Genomic DNA, 24362 nt, shown 5'->3' with positions numbered 1-24362 from the left:
CCACCCAAAGGTGACAGAATTCATTAAAAAGGGCTCGGATCTATTAGACCTACTGCTGTTAGATGGGTCTTTTTTTTATTCCCTTACTGGCTCCTTGTTTGTCTCAATATCAATTTTATCCATCATGTAACTAGTTAAATACATATCTGCATAAAAATATGTAAATACCTTTAGGCAGGGTTTCCATTTGTCTTTAGTATTTGGTTGCACAGAGGTGAGCAGATGATTCACTGAAATGCAGTTGTAAAGATTTGGTTTTTCATTAGATCTTTCGTAAACGCTGATCGGCAGGTGGAACAGGAAATTTGGACCGCTTTGGACTAGATATCCGCTGGCTACAGGAAGCCCTGGAAAATTCCCCCCAGTCACGCCACAAAATCATAATCAATATCAATCAAGAGTCATCAGCCCTGAATGTAAATAACACCCTCATCTGACCAAAATCCAATTTTCCAAACATCTGCGGTTTGCAAGATGAAACAGTCAAATGCAGCCTCAGAAGACTGTCCACAAACATCCTTGCAAAGTCGGGATTATGTTTTCTGAGTCCGAAAGTCTGCTCAGGTCCCAATGACATAAACTTCGTCATCAGGCTGCAAGAGTGAAGGTCAGCGCAGATGTCCACATGCCTGTCTGTTATTTGTGACCATGCAGCCTCGTCTGCCGCAGATTTACATTACAATCCATCAACTATGCATCTGCTCCAGGCAGTGGACTTCAAAGAAGTCGAACAGGAATAACTGCTCGGCTATTCATGCCCATGTTTGTAATATAATTGAGGGCAAATGCTGGAAGGTGGGTGCTCCTGATACTTGGCTGATCACGCTTTACTGGAGCGAGCTAGCCAAGCTAGCTGCCTCTCAGTAACTTTGTTCATATACAGCAGGCTGATTAATCACTGCAATGATCACATTCTCCTACATTTTTAACTGCTATGTCTGGATTTGTGCTTAAAGCAATTTCATCCACTAACATTAGAGGAGTTGAATAAATGTTATTTGTTTGGCTGATGCCTGCTCTGGTAAAGCAATAGAATCATCATTCACTGACATCACCCTTCGTCCTGGGTCTTGACTCAGGGTTTTAAGCATTCTGTTTAATTCTTAGTTCTCTTATTACTTTGATTTATCTTATATTTTGCTATTTAGTCTTGAGTTTTTAGCTTAGTTCCAGCTTGTATTTCATTAGTTTCATCCTCAGTGTCTCCCTTCATCTCTTTGTCCTGTGTTAAGTTCACTTGTGTTCAGTCCCTCTACTCATTTCACATTTTACTTTTGTTTACTTTAATTCCTTTCAACTAACTGTTTCGTTTCTGAAACACATCCATGTAAATCTTGTAAAAAAAAGCTATGAAAAACATTTGTTTTACTATCCATATATTGTTTTTCTGTCATCTTTTTCATCTCACGCTCTCTCTCTGTGGTTCCTCCCTGATGCTGATTGGCTGCAGAGGCTCACCTGGAGGTGGAGGAAGAGGAGCATGGCTTCTCTCTTACATCAGCACCAGTCTGTCTCCTCAGTTACTTTTTGCAGTTTTGTTTATTAACAGGCATAAGCTAAAGTTTGCAGTTATAAACAGTCTAGTTTTAATTAGTTAAGTTCTATTATCAGTAATATTAGGTTAGAAGCGAATATGTTTAGTTTAAGGCCCTCTTCCTATTTGTTTCAAGCAATATCAAGTCTTATTTATGTTGGTAAGTAGTTATTATGAAAAGCTCTACAACCAACAGCAAAGTGGTAGCATGTAATATTCCACTTATTTAGGAACTAGAACATATTTGGGGGTTTGTCCGGGCCTCAAAAACAATAATCTCTGATCCTTGTAGGGATTGCTCAACAACATAGTGTAACTTTCTGTTCTATCTTTTAGTCTTTTTAAATCTGATGCATTTGTAATGATAAAAAGTAATGATCATAAAACATTGTGACTGATCAGCTCAGTTTTGGCAGCACAGTGCTTTCAATGCCATTTCCAGATCCAAGAATTTCTAGACACAAAGTACATAAGACATCCTACATTTAACGCCTTTATTCATGGGCAAAGTTTTTATACTCCTGCTAGGCCAGAGTTCATATAACCTCAGCGATGCAAATTATTGAATCTGACTGACATATTACCTCGAGTTACACTCCAAGAATTCTCCAGCCGTCTGCAGCAAAGATCTCACTGGCAAAAATCAGCCATGAAAATCACAATAAATAATAAAAAAGGAAAAGATCCTGCCAAAATACTCTGTTGTTTCTGGCTTGTCGAACATCTGAACTCATTTCACAGTAATGAGGTCGGCAACATTATTTCCAATCAGCATAACTCAGCTGTACTTATTTTTAAACACTACCATATTCCCGTTCCTAGAATTGAGTCTGACAAAAATGAGTGAAGCAGCAGATTGGCGGTGAATACGTGGGAGTTGTAGTATGGCTGTGCTTTGACAGGTAACCTGCACCAGAGAGGAGAAAAAAATGAGGAAAAAAACCTCAAAGGAATTCAAATACTTCCTTCCAGTAAGCTATAATTGTGTGCTTTTGTTAATTCACTCTTCATAATTCCCTCATTACAACTCTTGAATGGTGGTGATTAAACTTAAGAAATTCTTTCAACAGGCGTCTCTTTGAAATGAGTATCAATTAAGTCCTTTATTATCGGCTATTCTTTCTAACAATGACAATTCACTGCACAACAGTGACTGAAAAAAGGCTTTCCTTTAAAATAAGTGACTATACGTGCCAATAAGACGACCTCCGTATAAGTGGAAATGAGCATATGGAGCTTTTTCTTTTCTTTCTTTTTTTTGACTCTGAGATTATTACATGCTATACTTGGTGATGTTCCAAACCTCAATAATGTTGCTTTGACAAGTTGATCAAATAGCTGGCAGGTCATTAAAATTAACTTTGATTCCGTGGCACTTTATCATCTACACAAGTAAAACAATTAATACATCATTTTAAATCCTGAGGTACCCAGCGACTGGGAATTACACATGAATATTCAGCTAAAATTCATGAGCTAAAGTGCTCGACAGAGTGAAACATCTTTATGCGAGAAACTTCCCTGAGAATACTATTTCCTCTTCTGGAATGATTCCTGTTGCGTTTCAGCCAAAAAAATTCGGAGCCTAGAGAGGAAAACAACATTACCGCTTTCTTGGCAAATGTGACAGGTTAGAAGCAAGTTGACATTCAATCTGTTTCCCCATCATAACCAGCATCTTTGTTCACAACTGAGTTAAGGAAGAAGAAGAAGAGAAAAAAAAAGAAAAGAAGGACATATGCCTGTAATTACTGTAACCGCAGGCAAAAGATCATCGCCAACCAATATCCTTTCAGGGAGTCATGAAAGAAAACACTTCAATGTGAGACGCCAAGGAAAAAGAGAGGAGGTCTTTCTCATAGCGCAGGCGGTTAATTGATTTTGCCTATTATGAAGTAAGCAACATAAATATCCTCCTCTTTAAACCGACTACTGAGACGTGCTCAAGCAGGGCTTCAAATAATGCTACGACGTTTAATTTGGGGCACTTCTTTAACAAACTACTGCAAAAAACTATGTTATTTGGAGGTGTGTGTGAGTGTGTGCATGTGTTGTAGTCAATATTGTTTCTTCATCTGATGCAATTACCATGTATAGAGGAGTTTTTTTGAAATTTGCCTGCCTTTCCCCCCCGAGAGCCCTAAAACTCGCAGAGGAGCCGAGTCAGGCTTTATCAAGTCCTTATCAGCGATTAGAGCAGCAACCCCCGCTGAATGATCATTTATTAGATCTCCTCACCGTTTAAGGTTCAGGGCACAATGATCTTAATTACTGCTATAATGGGTGTATAAGCAAAAGCCCAGTGTAGTTCCGCAGTGTCAGTGGCAGCTAAATAAAGGGCCATTTTCCCCTGCTCCCAGCTCTTAAAAGGCACGTTTGAAGCGGTGGTGTGATGAAAGGCTCCAAATGAAGGGCAGGGGGGGGAGAAAAAAAAAGAACAATAACAAATTGACATCTCTTTTTTGGAGAATTATACCACGGGGGAAGGCATTCTCCCATCCTTAATCACTATAAAATGGTTTAACATGACATGCAGAGGCTGGCAAATGATCAAATCCTGACAGGAGGACAAATTGCAAACAAAATGAGAGATCAAGTTTATTAGAGCGCCGCCTCTGGGAAATGAAAATCTTTAATTCTCTTTTTACATTGACATTTATTTGGCTGGCGTGAACAGTGATGTTCACACACAGACACACCACTACGGATGCACCTACTACTGTAACTGCTCCACTGCAATGATAGCACAGTCAATGACATTTATCATGTTTGCCTTTGTAGCTGACACCTGAAACACATTGTCTTTCATCCAGCCGGCATTCATCATGTATTTTATATAAAGTTCACGGGGGCGCACGGCTGTGTGTTCATGCAGGAGCAATGAGGGAACCAGGCAGGAATTATCCATCACTTCCAGCACAATGGATGGATTCGTGTTGGTTTTTAAATGTCGGGACTCTCTTTAAAGAGTTCCTTTTAAATTCTCATGAAAGGAAAATTCACTTCGAGGAATTTGACTTTGATAATGAAAATTCAAATGAGCCTTTTCGATTAAAATATATGCTTTTAATTAAGCCCGTGCAGTAACGCTGTATTACCGCTTATTAAGTGGAATCATTTTGGGATAATACTGACACATCACACTGTTAATTTATGAAGTTGTGTGATTAAATTAACAAAAAGAAAATGTTTGAATCTTTGTTGTGGAAGGTTTAAATGAATGCGAAACAGCATATATCAAAGCTGCCGCTGTCCAGCCATCCTCTTGACTGCTTTTCAAATTCAGGGTCACAGGGAAGCTGGAGACCATCATAGTGCAAGAGGCTGGGTACACTCTAAACCATTCAAATATATTCTAAAGAGCTTGGAAAGAAAAGCGTCTGGACTTTTTTATGTTGCTTGAAGACGTTTCACCTCTCATCCGAGAAGCTTCTTCAGTTCTAGGGTCAAATGGTGGAAAGTCCCAGATGTAAGTCCTAGGGGAGTGTCCCCCAAGGGGGTCATGAAGCCCATTTTGATCCTCTACCTAATCACACGAGCCAAGGTGTGAAAACGGGTGTAGGTCACAATCAGCCAAGGTTTCGGGTGAGCTCATTGTGAAACCTAGCCCCACCCTATCATGTGATTTCCTGAGATTTCCTGAACAGGGGTTTCATGACCCCCTTTTGGGGACACTCCCATAGGGCTTAAATCTGAGACTCTCCACCAATTGACCCTAGAACTGAAGAAGCTTCTCGGATGAGAAGTGAAACGTCTTCAAGCAACTTAAAGAAGTCCAGACGCTTTTCTTTCCAAGCTCTTTAGACTACCATGACCTGGATGACTGAGAACCTTCCCAGATACATTCAAATATGTTGTACAACAAAGAGCCACAGCATCAGATGCAAATAAATTTGATTTGCATATTAAAATCACACGTCATCTTGTACTTTTTGTTTCTTGTATTATGCTGGTGTGTTGTAGATTTTCTTTATTTCAGCTTGGATTCAGGAGACAAACAACCTTTTTAAGATTAGGCTAAAAACTTTATTTTTCAATAAAAAAGGACCCTGAATCCTTCCTTAGTTATGCTGCAATCGGGCTATGCTGCTGGCTTCCCACGATGCACTTAGTGTTTCTTCTTCCTCACCATGTGTTTATACACCACTCTGCATTTAACCATTACTCATTACTACCCTCTGGCATCCTGTCTCCCTCCCCTCACCCCCGATGGTTGTGGCAGATGTCTGCCCCTCCCTGAGCCTGGTTCTGCTGGAGGTTTCTTCCTCTTAAAAGGGGAGTTTCTTCTTCCCACTGTCGCCAAATGTAACCTGACTGTCGTGGTTTTCAGTGTTATATTGTATGGCCTTTACCTTATAATATAAAGTGTTTCGAGGCAACTGTTGTGATTCGGTGCTATATAAATAAAATTGAATTGAATAATTATTATGTGCGCCTTCTTCTCAGTTTGTTAGCAGCAATTATGTTTTCTTATTATTACTATTATTTTTATTGGCCATTGAACTAAGTTAATTCAAGGAATGGCATGATGAGCTGACCGTAATGCAATCCCATTATCATTTAGCCAGAAACATCCCAAAAAGTTGATTACTTTTCATCAATTGTTTAAAATTCCATACACAGCAGCTGCATCAGCACATCTTTTATACACCTAAAACTTTCCTATAATTTCAAAACTTCTATATTAACAAGCATATTTTATTTAAGCTGTCAAACTGTGTCTGTTCTTTGAATTGTTGCGGTAACAGACTCATAAATGACTAAACTTGTAATAAGAAGTCCACTAGGTTTACAAGAAACGGTGGATCGATTCCAATCCACACAGTCTTATCGCCACAGGCTAAGGATGGATAAAGGTCGGCAACATCAGTGAGGGGGCAAATTTCTCCAGCTGACTGGACAGGTCGCACCCCCAGGCGTATGGCTGCGCTCAGCGGGGGGCTTTCCCCTCATGGCCGAGAGGTTTGCTGGACAAGGATTTAGGGTGAAATATCGTGTTTGTTTATTATTTTTATCATTGTTTATGCATTAAAAATTGTTCAATAAACCATATTTTTCAGCCACAGTGAAGTTAAGAAGAAAAACCACTTGTTCTTGATTTACCGATCACTATATCTCTGCATCTTTACCCGACTTTTTGCACACTGCGTCACAATTATTGTAAAATCCCATTCATATCAGCAGCATACTTGATAATAACAACACCTTTTGTTTTGTTTTTGTGCATACATTTGGCATAGTGCCATTACAGGCACACTGGGACATAAGAATATTGACATATAAAAATATTGTGTATTGTGTATTATCGGTTAATATTCATTTAACTACTGAATAATTTGTTTAAAAAAAACATAAAAAACATTTTAACCAAGAAAAATGGTTAAAAAATGACATTTCATAACCTGAAAGTTTGTTCATTCATTTACAATTATTCTTACATTTACTTAATGCAAAGTCAGTCTTCTTTTAGCTCTTATTTTGAAGGAGCACCATCAGGTAACTGTTAATGGACAGGTAGCTTAGCAAGAATTTATTCCAGTGCTATCACTGAAAACTAAAAAAACCCCACAAAAAATGCTGAGAATTAACCAAATTTCAACTACAGCTCTCCACAACGCTACAGAGGAATTATAAATCTCTGTATAGTTGTGAAAAACTGCACAGTCAAGTAAATATTCTGTGAGCTCATCACTTTAAGTGTACACGTTTACGTTAAACATAGCTGATTTATGCACTGTTAACACAAAAATATTCATTACAGCTGCTTTATTCTTTATCAAACCATCATAGTCTTTTGAGAATCTGGACAAAAAGGCAGCATGGTTTATAGATGGAAATAAAGGCACCACTAAATTAAACCGAACGTCAGCTTATAAATACTCTTTCCAGCAGTATGAAATTGAGAACGCTGGACACATGTGAGGACACTGTCCTGCAGCGCTAACAGTCTCTCCGCAGTCCCCAGCGATGAGTGATATGATGGAGTCTTTACCTGAGGCTATCTCTCCCCATGCACGACTAGTCGGAACTGAACTGCAAGGGCAATGAGGAGAGACGCCCCGTGGCTCCAAACAAAGGCAAAGGCTTCCAGCAGTAATCGGAAACTATCGTCTCTCCTCACGCTGCTTAAACCTGCAACCCCTGCTCAGTTATGATGACACTGCCATTTAATGTCCTGTTAACAAATATGCCCTGTATCAAAGGAAACTGGATTGATTTGAGGGGCAGCTCTGTCAACCGCTCCCCAAGGTCACTCTGCCAGCGTTTTGCAAAAAAAGGGAAAGAAAAATAGGGCAGGATGTAAGAGTTGAAGCATTAAAAATTGCTGAGGACTGGCCTGGAGTCTGTCCAAGACAAAGTTAGAAGTACTTCACAAATCAATGCCTGCTCTCTGCATCCCCCACGCTTCTTTTATGCTCTGAAATGACAGAATGTAGTGCAAGCATTCTTTTTTTGAAACATCTGGTGTCAATATTGGAGCTTAACTTCAAAGAAATTACTGATAGCATTCTGCTCCCTTCAGTCAGAGATCTAGCATCTATTTAAGGCTGTGTTCTGCAGCTTCGAGATATGAGGTTTAAGTGAAGGGTAAAGATGTCCAAAAGGGGCCAAAGATGGGATGGCTTCGAGTGGAAAATGTGTGTAGATAAGCAGACAAAAAAAGAACGCTGAAAAGAAAAATGGCATACCGACAGTTGCGACGGTGTCGTCCTTGCCCTGGGTGAAGACCACCACTCGCTGCCTCTTCGTGTTCTCCTTGGGGAGGTTTTGGGTTTTCTTTGCAATCTCTGCGATGTCGTCTGTCTGTGAAAAACACCAGACCACCGGGTGAGAATGTGTTGAGTCGAGTGAATGCAACATGAGGAGCAATTTCTGAAGAGTTAATCGAAGATCACGCGTGTGACTGAGAGAGGTCAGATTTTTCCAATCCAGGCAGACAGATCAAAGTGATAATGAAACCAGATGGGCTGTGAACCCATTTCGAAACAGATCAATAGGGACGCTCAATGAGGCTTCCACGCACTTACTGGAGAATTGCGAAAATATTAGAATGTCATATTCCCTAAGTGAGATGAAAATAAGCGTGTTAAGATCTGCTGTTGTCAGATAAAGCTACTTCTGCAAGCTGAAGGGATAGGTGGTGCGTGTACTGTATCATTCTCTTCCTGAAACAGGCCATCTCTCCTCAGCATCTGCACTGAATGGATATTCTCGCCTGGAGACGACAGAACTCTCCAGAGTGCTTGCCTTTGATCATGAGAGGGATAAAAAAACCCACACCTGTCAGTGCTACTTTATTATTAACTCATCATGATGTACTATGAGCAGGTAGAACGTCTTTATCACCGTCTCGCAGTGGGGTGGACTGCTTTTCTGTAATACAGCACACTGAGGAGCTAGCATTAGGGATACTAGATGCCTCTAGCATCTGTATCAAAGCGAACGCTTGAGCACCTTCAGGGGTGAGCAAATACTGTGATTATGGGAGTAATCAGAAAGATAGGCTCCAGCCCAGTACCACCAGGCTCACTGGCTCACTTAAACCAATGAGCTTTTTACACCTTTAAATGCTTCCCAAACGCCCTTTAATCAGGCCTGAGAGGTCCAGGGAGACCCAGGGCTGAGGAAAAATGGGTGTAACACTCTAAGTAAGTGCTAATGGTGAGGTTAATACAGAGGCCGTTAGCAGACGACGGCGAAAAAAAAGAGCAATTTGTCACTGTGACTGGATGTAACCACAAGCACTCCTCCAGACACTGAATGCAAAACCACACAAGGCTCGGCACATTGTCACCCTTGGGTTTTATGTTCACTGACATAAAAAAAAAGGGGCTCCACTCAGCTTTTAGGAGCTAAAATGTTCTAAAGGCCAGAGGTGGTAGGGCGGGCACACAATAACACAAACACAAGTTTACAAAAAAAGGAAGAAAAGAAGTGCCACATGGCTCTGATGGCTGATTCAACAGGTGCTCTTCAGTAAAATGATATTTTAAGTTTACTTTTCAAGCAGTTCAGCAGGAAAAGAAACCTTGCACGACTCTTCATTAGGATCTGACAAAGACGCAATCAGTCAGCCAACACCCATGACATGGTACGCAACCCATAGAAATAAAAGAAAAAATCCAATCCATGTTGAAAAAAATCACAATAATTGCTTTGCAAAATAAATATATTAGTGCTTTACACTTTATTAGTGCTGGTTTGATCCCAGAAAAAACCACCAAACCATCAAGAACTGCCTCAGGAAGGGCGTCCGGCACATCTGCAGATCCAATATATGTAGAGCTACCTGTGTGAATGTGTGAATAATGGAGCAGCTGAAAGTAGCTTTAGTATCAACAAAAGTAAATCTGTAAGGTAAATAAGTTGTGTGCTACATACATAAAATAGTAAAAAGGGTGTAAAATTTTTTCTGTAAAGAGTTTTGTTTTACAAGGTGTTTCATTCCTAAGCTTATCACACTAAATGTGCCAAATGGGAACCCAGCATATCTAATTTTATCACATCGAAAGCTATCGTTAAAGCTACGCTAAAGTGAACTAAATAAAACATCACCAAGTGCTAGTGTTTAAGTTTTCAAAGTATCTTCCAACTACTAGTCAGAAAATAAACTACCAAAAACAATTAAAAATGCAGAAAATCTACCTTGTTGTTCAGACTTGAAAACTTACTGGCCTGCAGTGTTACAATCCACAGTGTTTCTTGTTGAAGGAGGTTTTTTCAGTCTATCACCAGCTCCCATATAGATAACCATCACTTCTAGAGTGAGCACTTTTATAGCAAAGCCACAAAGAGGGGGGTCATGGGTGCGATCAGCTTCTTTAAACTCGCCCAGTAGCAGTGATGACGAACACGCCAGTCACTGCAGCTCAAGTTTGTGTCTTTTGAAAACAAACCACCAGATGACTAAAAGACAGGACAGGAAGCTGTGAGTCTCGCTACTGGTCCACTTTCGGACACGTGATTTAGAAATTATTTTCTAATTGAATGTTTACTTCTCTACACATTTTGAGATTTCATCCTTGCTCGCTTTAGTATAAAAAACTTTTGACGTGCTACAATTGGATCTCCTGGGTTACCCTTTACAGGTACAAGCACACTTTCTGCCTGGCAGAAACACTTACCTGACAAGCTCCCGGGGCAAAACGATACAGAAAAATAACGTTCAGCGCGAGTGCAGACAAATGACTTGACAAATGATATGGTCAATTTGGTTTACTACTGACAAATGGCAATATTTACAATTGTGAGGCAATTGATCAGACATAAATCAACAAACCGTGAAATATGAAAGCTCTACAAGGGTGTTAAATTGTGTTTCTGTGTTGAAGCCAGTGAGAAACTGATCGTTTCCACTGCATGCTGCTTGAGAAACACTGCGAGGGAGAGATTCAATTAGAGCTGTGATGCTGAGTTCTTTGAGCATTTAAAGGAAACAGATCACAATCAGGCGACTGTGTTCAGATCTGCTGATTGCTGTTTTGGAGAGGAAAGCTTTTTATCTTGTGTTTAAGCTGAAGAAGGGCTGCTGTCATTTTTGTTAGTCATCCATAATGTGATGATAACAGTGTTTCGAGATACACTCAAAGTACATCATGCGGCGCTTTAGGGTCACAGAATCCAATTATAATTCCCTCAAAAGTGCCGACCCTCCCCAAGTAACCCGGAATTTTACTGGACTTCAATCGACCTCAGTGGCCTTTATATGTTTCGTTTCAGACAGCAAGTCTAACTTTTTGTCTTCTTTTGAGTCGGCAAATGTTAAAGAACAAATGTTTTTGGCTATAAGACTAAAATAAAAAACTACAAATGATAGAATATAATAATAAAATAATTGTGAGGTAAAAATGATTGTTTGAATGTTGATGTTTTCAAGAAGACCTACTCTGCTTTGAACACAAGCCAACTTTATTTTACTTTTTAAAGCAATTCAAACCATTAGAATATGGTTAACAGGTGGTTTTCTATGGCATCAGAGGCTGCCACTGAACTATGAATCGAACAAATGCCTTCTGCTGCTAAAGGCAATCGGATAAGGCTGAAAGCTCTTCAAAATTTCTGGTAAGTGGATCTTGTAAGACTTGTAAGACTTTTTTAATCTAATTACTTGTGGAAGCTTATAAATGAGTCTTAAAATTAGTTAATTTAATTAATATATGACATTTTAAATTATGGAGACCAGAAAAACCTAAAAAGTAAATAAATAAATACAGTAAGTTGTTTAAAAAAAATGTGTTATTAATATCCCAAAATCCATCAAAATATATCATAAAAAAAACCTTTCTAAAAATAATAATTTAACTATCTATCATGGCATTAAATATATAAAACGAGACTTAAATTATATTTCCGTAATTTAATACAATATTTGTTCATAACCTATATGCATAGTTTGAATAATGAGTAAGTATAAATGTATAGAGTAATGTAAAATGTAAACAAAAAATAATAAGATTATTAATTGTTTTTTTTAATAGCATTTAGTTTAGTTTTTTTTTTTATAATAGAGTAGAGTAGAGTAGCCATTTATTGTCATTGTACATGTACAACAAAACTGTGAAAGTTTTTCAAAAAAAATTTGGCTGTTTTTGACCTCTATATGTTATGTAAAGATGACAAAACATATCCATACAAACTCATACAGGTGTACTGTGTACTTGCAAACAAACAAATTCCGTCCGCTAACACTGCCGTAACAATTAATCCCTCATCTCCGGGTTGAATCAAAGTTTTACAGGCTAAAACTTTGCATATTCATATTTTTGAGGACTTGCCAGGATATGACTGGTCTACGGGAGCCGGCCTGTACCAGTAAAGTTTAAAACTGTCACCAGAAAGTGACGAGAGGAGAAAAAAAAATGCGGTGAAGAAAACATCTTTGAACCACAGCCATCTAGAAATGCGCCAAGTACAGTACACACCACCGATGTTATCTGAGAAATCACATTCATCCAATGCAATTTCGCAGAGTGTTCTGCCAAATCAGGTTGACACGGAAAATGTCAAAGAATTGTAACTACTAGGAGAGTCTTCACTTTGCCCTTTGTGGGGTTTTTTTCCATGTGAGGCCCCTCCATTACTAACACCTCCCCAATTCCACCACCCCCCCTACAGCACCACCACCTCCGCCTTCATCCCTTCTCCTCTCTTAAACCTGTCACTGCCATCAGGATTGCATTTCTATTCCAGTCACGTTGATCACACCGTTAGTGATTCTGGATGACAATTACTCACACAGAGCAGAGACATATTCAAGGCAGCGCTACCTCTGAAAGAGAGAAGGCACTTAAAATACCTGAGCCCATGCAAAGGGAAGAAAAAAAAAAGCCTCGCATATCGGCTATTTGTGTTTTGATTTTTGCATTTAAATAGCAATGGAAGGAATATGCAAAAACACGAGGAAAAAATAGACTAAGGGAACGTTTACTTTACACTTAAGAGGCAGCCCCACGTTAAAACACACTGTGCTTTCTGTAATCTTCATTTCCATAATCCAAAATCACAGGTGGCTGTAATTTGGTTATTAAAAGACGACGGTGCGCGCTCAATGTAGTGTAATGCTATGGCAGTGAAGAGGAGACATACAGTATGCGATCCCTGAGTGCAATGAAGATAATGAGGAGGCTTTTTAACCAGGCAACCTGATGAGCCCCACGCCTGCAGAGAAAAGCTTGAAACCATGCCCAACTTCTCAGCTTCCCAAGAGGCTTTTCAAAATTCAATAAATAACATCTGTAGGCGATGTTGGGTGCAGACCTAGCAGAGTGCGTCATAACAGAGAGCTGGCTGAACAAAGAAACCATGACGACTGCCAGGTTTCCATAGCAACTGCTGCAAGGCCTGGAGAGTATAATAGCACATCAATCACTGTCCAAAAAGAACTTCATTATCAGCAAAAATAAACCTTTAGGATCTTTTTAGTGTGCAATTGCTGGTCAACTCACCTCAAAGCCCAGCTCTTTGGCAAACGTGGCCGCCTCCTGGAAAAGATAAGACACAGACAAATGAGCAGTTAATTACAGAGTCACAAACAGAGCACAGTGTCACACACCAGACGTGAAGTAAAGACATCTCGCTTCCCTCCGCTCCTCGCATGTCTGGCCATTTTCACTTGAGAATAAGTAACCTGAGTTAGTGTTGTTCTGCCAACTCCTGATTTAATAGGCGTGCAGCCCACCCATTTAAACTACAGCCTGACATCATCTCATCTTACCAGAGCAGCGTGAGATAACACCCCATCAGCCTCCAGCCTTGAAACCACCGCTGAAACCATGAATATGTGCTAGTGTGTGGGAATCCCCAACACTGCAGGCATTCAGCGCCCACTTTATGTTGCTTTAGTCTCCTAACAGGTGCACTTAAACGTTTATGCAGGCTGTAGCGAGTTAATCGCGAAAACCGCTCACTGACGCTGATCTTTTAGGCGTTTCATAGTTTAATGTAGTCTCCCAGTGGTCGCAGGTACAAGCTGGTGTTAGTAAAAAATAATACACTTATAGCATTACAGGGCTCACAGAAACTATGTACATTTAAAGTTTACTTCTATAACAAAGTATATTTAAAATACACTGTAAAAAACATTTTAATGCATTCTCTGTAAAATTACAAATGCAAAAATATATTTAAATTTAATACACAAAACAATTAAAACCAATGGAAAATATACCCGGGAACCACTTCAAAGTAATACCTTTTAAGTATCTAAATATTTTTTTATATTCAATAAAAGAGATAAACCACCAACTGAATGCCAACCGAACCATATCTGAAATGGGCATCGGCTGGAAAATGAAAAATACATTAAAAAAAATAAATTAGCCAATAAATGATGCATTTAAATACGTTCAGAAAAGCAGTACTAACTACTGCTATAATTGATTCGTCATATTGTGCAGTCGTTAATGTAAAAAAACAATCAAGCTGTCTTCCAAGAACATGAACATTATCTGCAGTGTGGTAAGCTGTGATGTACAACATGTGAGTAATAAATAGGCCGTGTTACGATCCTCTAACTGATGACAGAAGCCGTTGCCTGTCAGCTCCGAACGATGTCACAAATTGTGACAGACAACCTCCTGCACTAAATTCACTTCTGACCCCAGACAGGATAATAAGTTGATGCTATGATTCTAAATAATCCAATTATCTGCAGGAGGAGGGGGTGTATGGGAGGGGGTGTGGTGTTTGTGTGACCTTGGGGAGAGGTTGACAACCTGGTCCTCAAACAGAAGGGGAGGAGATGACATGGAACAATAAGGTTACTGGTCCCTGGAGGAAAGCCTCATGGCTCCCTGGCTTGGATCAACATCACAGCACCAGCAATATGTCAATTCATCACCCCACCCTGCGCCCCTCACACACGCAGGCTAGACAATTAGCTGCTGTAGTCGAGAAGCAGTTCTGTAATCAGCAGAAGGTAGTGTTCTCTTTTAACCTCTCTTTGCCTTTTCAATCTATCGAGGGCTTGGGTCTCACATTTATTTTCCTTTATTTACAACCACATATTGACTTTTCTCCTCAGGAACGCTCCATCACCAACTAGCACGAGGCATCGCGCAGGGACAAGAGCAGCCTGGAAAAATGTCTTGTCAAAACAGCAATATTTCATATCAAAGCATTTAAGAGACACACGAGTGAAGGCTGGAATAACTACAGTGCTGCCGAGCAGTGCATGGCTCTGCCTTTCTCTCTCTCTCTCTAGTTAGCAGCTATAATATTTGTGAGAAAAGCCTATCGAGAGAGTGTGGGTGTAAGAAGAACAGATAATTGAAGTAATGTCTATGAGCCACATGTGTACAGTGTAATCCCTTTTAGGAATTTATTAATTTCTAGTTGTTATGAATGCCAGCATCAAAAATATGTTGCGCTGTAAAGCTCGGCTAAAACTAATATACTGCTATGATAAATATTGCATGGCGGTAAATATGCAATTACCGAGACTACCCATACAGCCAATAAAACTGGAGCGATGGGCAATTAAAGCCACTGTTCCTTAAGGAGCTTATAGCGTTAATATTCAAAAATCTTATGTTTCAGGCTGCGCGTGTTGACATGTGCTGATTTGGGATGTTGTGGTAGACGGTTTTTAAAATGACGGCCCATGTGCTTCTACAGCTGTTGCAGCAATGACAAGTGCTTGGAGTGACATCTGGGCGAAATCCTCTCGTGCTCAAAAGAAAGGAGGGGGAAAAGAAAAAGCATCTCGTTTGTTCGGAGATTGCTGTGATTGCACGCTCGCCTTTCATGATCTCCTTCGAGTCCGATTCCAAAAAAGAGAGAGACAGAGAGAGAGGACTCTTGCAGATCTCAGGGCTTGCATGTTCTCCTCCTTCTCCTCTTCGGGCAAACAAGGTAAAAGATAACAAAGCAGGCAGAGTGCATGAGCCCTCTGCAGCCATAGTTAGTATAAAGCTATCAGAATGTGTGAGATGTTGCTGCTGTCAGAGGCTTAAACAGTCAAAGGGATATTTTTAGAGAGCTTAAGCTAATAATCCAGAGCCCCGTCGGGGGGGTGGCGGGAGTCTACAATTTCTTTGCCAAGCAAAATGAAAGAGGAAATACACACTTCATGCAAAGGGCAGTTTTCAAAGTTTAACACTTTGTCTTCTATGACACTGTAAGTGACAGGAGCCTAGCGGGCCTTAAACAGTCAGAGCAGAAGCTGTATGTTGCATATTTTCTGTGAAGTTATTTATATCGTATAGACATTTTTCCCCCTCCCTCCTTTTAATGAAGTTAAACTGCTGATTTTGCATTCAATCTGAGAAACCTGCAGTCAACTGCAATTTCTTTTGTCGCCTGGGGGAAGTGAACAAGCTATGAACATATGACTACAAACAATCTTGTTAGCAAAAAAGTAAGTTATTTACACAGCCCATAGACAGAGGACAATTTCCAGTATTTGGAATCATATATCGGCCACAAGAATGTAATCCTCTGCTTTTAGCTCAGTTTTGGCCTCTACCAGCTTATTGTAGAAATGTCTGGCTCTTGGGATGCTACATTAATTTAACGAAATAGTTGCTGTAAATAGGCTCTGGTGTTATTTTTTTCAGTTTTGGAGCAACGTGTAAAACGTGTAGGTTTGGGTAGATGGTTGGGGAACAAAGACAATAAGTGAAAAAAACATCTTGAAAGTGCTGAAGGAAACTGCAAAGTTGAATAATAATTTTCCATTTGTTCACCATTATGAATGAAACCTAAGACTTTATTCTTTCTTTATTCCGTTAGAGTTTTTACCTTTTAGGGGGAAAAAAGAGGCCTACACAAGCTTTCAGAATCACCACAGTCATCTTTTTTTCTCTGAATAGAACAAAAAAAAACTTTTATAAGTGTATTTATTTTTTTTGAAGATTTTTATTTATTTAAAGTTCCTTTTAGTAATGTGCACGTCAATAAAAAACCTGGGGGCAAAACAAATTCCACTCTGTAATTTCCCTCCTCCAGTTTATGGATCAAATATGGAATTAATCACGTTTTCTGTATTTGTGTCTTTTTGATATGTGTGTTTGATATATATGATACATATTTCTCTTCTTCTACTCAGTCCGTATCTTAATATAAATGTTGTGTACAGTATGGTTTATGATGATCCTGATGAAGGCCAAGTTTGTTCACTCAACAAACACTTTATTATGCACACCTTAACAATACCGCATCAATTTTTCAGATGAACTGGTGCTAAAAAGATGCTCTGAGATTTTGGTCAGTATTGACATGGTAGCAACACACAGTTGCTGCAGATCCACGATGCCAATCTCTTATTTCACCACAACCAAGAGGTGCTCTATTAGATTGAGATCCAGTGAATGTGGAGGCCACTTGAGTACAAAGAACTTATCATCTTCAAGAAATCAGTTTGAGATGATCTGAGCTTTGTGACATGGAAGCAGCCATCAGTAGGTGGATACACTGTGTTCATAAACAGATGGACATGGTCAGCAACATACTCTTTAAACTGTGCCTACTTTGTACTAATGGGTTCTAACTGAGCCAAGAAAACACCCCCTACATCTTTACACCACCATCTACCTAAACTGTTGATACAAGCTAGAATGGATCCATGCCATCCTTTAATGTTGTTTATACCAATTTCTGACCCTACCAACTCAAACTGGGGCTTGTCAGACCAAGCAATGTTACTCCAAACTATTTGCAAATAATTCCCTGTTCCCAGCAAAGACGAGATAAACCCGTCGTGGTCTTCTGCTACTTTAGCCCATCAGCTTCAAGGATTGTCATGAGATGCTCAGAGATGCTCTTCTGCATGCCCTGGCTGTAACAAGTATTTGCTTGAGTTGATGTTGCCTTCTTATCAGCTCACTGAGCATCTGGATATTTTTCTTTGATCATCATAAAGACATTTTCACCCAAAGAACTTTTGCTCCCTGGATATTTTCTCTTTTTCAGATGATTCTCTTTAAGAATGGATGTGTGGAAAAATTGATTTGCATTAACCAGCAGTTCTAACTAATAAAGTGGCAGTTAAGCGTGTATACTACAGGTGTTGCTAGACCTCATAATGAATTTAATTCCAAAAGATTGGACAATTTGGAACCGGTTCTCAATTCCTATCCTATCCAAATCATTTAATGCATTGCCAGTTAAAGTACCACTACATATAAGGGCACCCAAGAGAAAAGAAATTAATAAAACTGTCTGAGTCATTAGCTTCCAGGATAAAATATTCCCAGTAGAAAAAAACCCCCAAACAAAACAAAGCAAGTAGTGAGGTTTTTCTTTCTCCTCTGTGTAACAAGTTGTCGAGCATATGTCACAGCAGGAGTGCGTCAGGGAAAAAAAATCCAATTTCAGTGTTTTAAAGAATCTAAATCAAAGAGCAAACCTCAGTGCTAAGGTTAATAAAAGTTGATAAGCTGAAAAGCGAACTCCCCCAGGCTATTCAGAAAATAAGCATTTATTTGACCGTTAGCCCAAGCGATGCAGAGGCAGAAATTGAATTGTATTTGACGTTGTGGTTTTTTATTCCTGGGTGCAGCCCTGACAAGTTTTTCACACCAAAACCTCTGTTTTCTTCTTCCTCTATATAGCGGCTCATTTCAAATACCTTAAGGTTTTAAGGAACCATAAAGAAGACAACAGTTTTCCATATGTAGAATACATTTCACACTACAGGAGAAGAAATGATCACGCCTGTAATAATATTTGGAAATGACTGATCTTTAGAAACCATTTAAAATAAAGTGAGCATGACTGGGTTATAAGACGTCAAATAATTCAGCCAGTTATCACTACTTACGGATATAAGTATATGTATATAACAATGGCATATGGTGTGTTTTTGTCATTCCCTACATGTCAGCGTAAGACATCACTCAGGCGAGTCAGACAGCTTTCATAAATGCCCAGTATAAACAACATCTGGCTTTCAACTCAAGTGTTTCCAGTCAGATTACTACAGTATACATTACAGGGCAGTGGGTGGGCGGGTGGGGCGGGGAGGTTGGAGACTGAATAACTAATCAAGACGATGACATCGGAGGGGAGCATCAGTGTCCTTGACGTGGCCTCGGTGTCACAAACATATCTCCTCCTGGATGTCAGGATGTCAGCCCTCAGCATGAGTCCAGGTGCTGCCGAACAGGAAGCTGCCACCTCAAAGATATGCGGGCGGATAACAACCACGGGTGATTATTAAAACGATCATGCAAGCTGATAGCAACTCACTCATGCTGGGTGGAAAGAAGGCAGCGCCCTGCTACTGTGCGGGACAGATTAGGATGAATAAATCACCTGTACCGAGCCCTCCTGAAGCTCCCAGGAGAATGCAGCAATTCTGCTCAAGCATGACATGCCACAAACATGGGGGTAAACACACACAGGAACAACACACTCCAGAAAGCCTGGAGTCGCTTTTACTGCCTCTGGGAATTTACTCAACAGCAGCTGATAGTATTTCACTTCAAGTTTTACTGAGCTATTAAGTGGCATGTTTCATCTTCGCCTTGATATTTTTGTACATTCAAGTGCAATCGCTCAGATTTTAATCTGTAAGTCAGTGTATGTTTATAGATAAACTTACATCAACCGCTTTAATCAAATCCACAGAAGAGCTTTCTCAAAATCTGAAATGTGTTTGAGTCACGCCTCATTTCTTTATGTTTTGCAAGCAAAATTGGAAATAGGTACAGTGATTCATTAAAACATGTAGAAACATCATGGAAAGACACTATAAGAGGCAATATTCAGTCAATATTTGGTAAGACCACATTTACTCTTCAGCACAGCCTGAACTCTCTTAGGCAAGCTTTCTGGTAAATTCTTTTAAGTAACCTTAAGGAATAGTTCTCCAGGCTTCCAGAAGGACATTCAAAGCTCTTCTTTGGATGTTTGCTGCCTTTTGTTCCGTTCTCTGTCAAAATGATCCCACGCTGCTTCAATAATGTTGAAGTCTGGGCCTGGGGAGGTCGGGAATGAAGCCATTTCCAAAATATATTTTTTTATGGTGGATCAAAATTAGACGGTACTTTTCTGCATTCTTAATTTCATCAGTTTTGACAAGATCTCCAACACCGCTGCATGAGCTGCAGCACAAAACCATGACTGAACCTCCACCGTGCTTTACAGATGGCTGTACACATTCACTGTTGTACGTCTCTCCTGACCTCAAACTATCAATTTGGAAATCATCACTCCTTCAGACTTGTTACCACTAACTTTCAGTCCAGGTCTTATATAATTTTTATAACTCAACCCTTCCTTAAGAATGGCTTCTTGACAGCCACCCTTCCACTGAGACCACTTCTGATGACATTTTAGTGAACAGTAGATGGAGATTTTGTTTATCTGCTGTAGTACAGGTATATAGTATAGATAGTTTTTAGACCTGACACGTCTACTTGTACAGTTTCCTAAAACTTTTAAAGATATGCTCCTCACCATGACGAGATATGCCAAGTTTTCCTTGTTGGTGTAAAAATGCTATTTTATGCCTGTTAAACTGCATTATCTCATAACTTCGACTTCAAGAAATGGGAACAACTCGTGTATTTTTGCTACAGCCTGCTTGTAACAAGGTCCCTAAAATTTTAAAAGTGGTGCTCCCATTGAGTTAGGTGCCTTTTTATGCTTGAATGAATTCATAGAACCAAAAACAAAACATTCCACTGAAAATGTTTAGCTACAAGGACTGAAATGAAAAGGAGTGAAAAAGTAGCCAATGTCCACATAAAAACTTTGAACTTCAGAAAACCTTGGCAATTATTGCTCAAGACCTCTTAAAATTTACAAGATAGTCTGTCTCCTTAAAATAGAAAATAGAAAGAAACTCTAATAAAGATGCTAGGTTATAAAATTCCTACACTGTACATGCCATGCTATTGTGCTTTGGGTGTATCTAAAGAGAATGTTTCTCATTGTGTAAATATTGATCAGTGCTGGAAAAAAAAAGTTATCAGAAAGAAATGCTATAAACCAGACCCTCCAAGTCTTAAACAATGGGTGGACATTGTGGGGGAAAGGATAATTTTCTCCCTAAAGTATAGGGGAGACACCTTTATCGCCTGTATGGCAACCTCCTTTTAACTAAGATGGTCATGGACACTTGGGACAATATTCTGAGAATATCATTTGTAACGATGTTTGCAGTATCCCACCTGTTTTGTGTTCTTTTAGAAAAATAACAACTTTTCATTTAGCACGTCTATATATATATATATATATATATATATATATATATATATATATATATATATATATATATATATAGACGTGCTAAATATATATATATATATATATATATATATATGGCTTAACACTTGCACATTATTTCATCACCTAAAACTGTTTTCTATTATCTTTGTTTTTTACTTAGACATATCTTGAAGGACAGTTGTTAAAAAACACGACTCACAGAAACACCTGTCAAAACTGATTTTTTTCCCATCTGCTGTCTACAAGATTAGTATGAAGACAGCTAAGTCTCAAATAAACATATGCACCACAGCACCTTATGCTTTTTTTATTGACAAATTTGGCCAAACTGACAAAGACTAGATTCGATTTTTTCCAAGTTTAGCTGATTTTTTACTCCTTCTTTTACTTTACACTGGTGTAATACATATTTTTCTAAAAGAAATATTGTGAAATATGTCTCTCAACAGGTTATGTAGTTTTCTGAGATTTTGCTGGTGTACCCATCAACATAGGTTGGAGTTGGCAACCGTGCTTAGAAATTTGACTTCTTTTTCTTTCTGGTTTTTGGAAATTAAGCTGACAGAGTTCTGCTAAAGAACAATACAGGGTAAAATTATCATCACTGGTGGCACGATAATAAGCTAATTTATCTGACATTTCTTGCGAATAAAATAGCCTGAATAAAGGAAATAACCAAAAATCATTGAGCTGAGTTATTTTTTTTAAACCTAAAAGCAAGTGCACGGTTAGACTGAAGCTTTCATGTGTCCAATTTCAGCAGTGCCCTCGCCTGTCAGTGCATTATACACCTCTAGCAACAGCATCTGCTCCCGTCTTTCTTGGTCTACCTACAAGGGCAGGAGAGCGGTAGTAAGCCTATGGGGATGGAAACAGCACCTACAGCACAGGTCCAAAGGTTAAACAATCAGAAACATGTGCACTACATAAATATCTTCTCTGATAGCAATCACAGCATGGGAAAGCAGGGTTTGCATAAGGAGCTCTGAACATAGGATGTAACCTTAGATAGAGCAGGAGGGACCAGATGGGCATTCAGTGCATCTGCTGGGGCTAATGGAAGCAGTGGCAGCAGCAGTGGTAGCTTTGTGCTGGTGGGAGTTAGTTATCAGCCTGATGGCCTTATCAGCGCTGAGGGCCTCTATCACACATCTCACCTCTGGACTCAAACAAGGGGTCAGTACACAACGTCAGACTACCAGAAACCGGTTATCTCTCGAGGAAGTGGATGAAGAAAAAACAGTGGATGAAGTGTTTTAGCTCAGAAAGAGCAGCTATTAAACAACTTTTTTGGTCCTTGTGAGTCTCAAAGAACTCAAATTACAGCACGATTTTTTTTCTGTCCTCTTTTTGTTTTTTTTTCTCTTTGCTGGACCATAGGTTGTCTTGATACTGATCTCTCTGCCTCCTCTAGCTTTCTCTAGCGAATTATTCCAGATGTTTTGGATCTGTATCTTTTTACTCCATAATTTTTAGTGTGTTTTGCTGTCTTGCTCTCTCCTCTGCATTCATGTATATCCTATATTAGTGTTGCCTCGTATTTTTTCTGTGTCCTTGCAGGCCTCTATACTGGGGAAGATGCTGTTTTTCTTTGGTTCTGCTTCTCTGATAATGCTAAAACTCATAGATCACCATATTCTTCTACATACTTCTGCCATTCTCATCACTGGTCCCTACTGTAAATTTAATATGGTGCTCTAAACTTTACATATTTCTACACTAACTTTGTAATACTGTGCTATGTAAAAAATATATATATATTTTTTTTTTAAATAAATAAAGATTCATCTCCGTGCTTACAATGATCTTGGCTCAATAGATATGACGTCTCTTTGACTCTAAAGGTGAGCCAGCAAATTAAATCAGCACCTCCATTCTTGCCTCTATAATGTGAAATCTGCTAATCCAACTCGCTTTTGTCTTCCTAAGTAAAGTTTTTCTTTTGCTCCAGTAACTTTTATTGGTGTACGTTTGTTTGCTCAAGGTCCACTTGATTGAATTTTTCAGGACTTGCAATTTCCACACTTAGAGGATTACCGTTTCATACGCATATAAAAGCAACCGAATTTTAATCTTGATTCCTGTTCTTTGGGCACCTTTTTCAGGGTCAATACATCAATTTATCTTACAATTTAAGCGATAGAAATAATATGCTTGGGCGAAACTGCGAGTTAGGAATTGTTTAGCATTCGTGGAGTTTAAGTTCCCTCTAATTAAATACCTGCTGCCAAAGGCCTTGAAAGCCTATTTTTTAATCAGTGACGTGATTCTACATGAAGACATAATAATGCTGTTCATTTCATGAGATATTAAGGTATTTGTGCTTTACCTTCGTGCCTCTGCTTTATTATTCCAACTTAAAACAGAATGTGTGTGAGATTTTTTTTTATGTGGCAAGAATGTAACAACATAAGAATCTGATGAAAACACACATGTGTATTTCTTGGAAATATGACTTGGTTGCCTACTGAATTCTACTGAATAGATTTTTCTTTGACTTTCTTTATTGTTTACATCTGCTTTATAAAAAAAAAAACGGAACTTGTGCAAAATGTAAATACAAACCTTACATTTAACTGACAGCAATACAAAGATAACACCAAATGATTTTGCTATTTCTTCTTTTCATAATTCAGAAGGAAGTTTAGTTTAACACCTGAACCGTCTTGCTCGTCTCACCCCAACTGAGCCTGGTTCTGCCAGAGGTTTCTTCCTCTTAAAGGGGAGTTTTTCCTTCCCACTGTTGCCAAGTCCTTAATCATAGGGGATAATCTGACTGTTGGGGTTTTCTCTATATTATTGCAGGGTCTTTACTTAACAATATAAAGTGCCTTGAGGTCACTGACTGGCACTACATTAATAAAACTGCAAAAATACCTAAGATGTCATTTAGACTTGTCTTGACTAACTGGACCTAGTCCTGAGAATCTTCAGTGACATGAAATTATACCTGAAATCTGCTATGATAGACCTGACGCTTGACTTGGACTAAATCTGTCTTGGTATTAATTCTCAGTAAGGTTCTGCAATCAACTGGTGCAGCATAAACTTGAGGCTTGATTTGGACTTTTGTCTTGCTGAAATAACCAAAGATGTCATCTGAATGGTTACAAATGTTGCTCAAAAACCTCAAAACCTACTTCTTGGTCCCTGC

At 39.1% G+C, this 24362-nt stretch overlaps 1 protein-coding gene across 3 annotated transcripts in view; it reads right to left on the bottom strand.

Annotated features, from left to right (window-relative positions):
- The window catches only part of adkb (adenosine kinase b), a 126632-nt gene that overhangs the window by 5304 nt on the left and 96966 nt on the right, over positions 1-24362 (bottom strand). For all 3 annotated transcript variants that reach the window (XM_087844699.1, XM_006791141.3, XM_006791142.3), the window contains 2 exons: positions 13480-13515; positions 8224-8338 (listed from right to left, as the gene is read on the bottom strand). In XM_087844699.1, coding sequence (XP_087700825.1) covers positions 8224-8338; positions 13480-13515 — 151 coding nt within the window. The remainder of the gene's footprint in view (positions 1-8223; positions 8339-13479; positions 13516-24362) is intronic.

This window comes from Neolamprologus brichardi, chromosome 8 (genome assembly GCF_056152115.1).
Source record: "Neolamprologus brichardi isolate AB-2024 chromosome 8, ASM5615211v1, whole genome shotgun sequence".
Classification (NCBI taxonomy): domain Eukaryota; kingdom Metazoa; phylum Chordata; class Actinopteri; order Cichliformes; family Cichlidae; genus Neolamprologus; species Neolamprologus brichardi.
The sequence above is the reverse complement of the archived record's forward strand: the minus strand, read 5'-3'. Positions and strand labels throughout refer to the sequence as shown.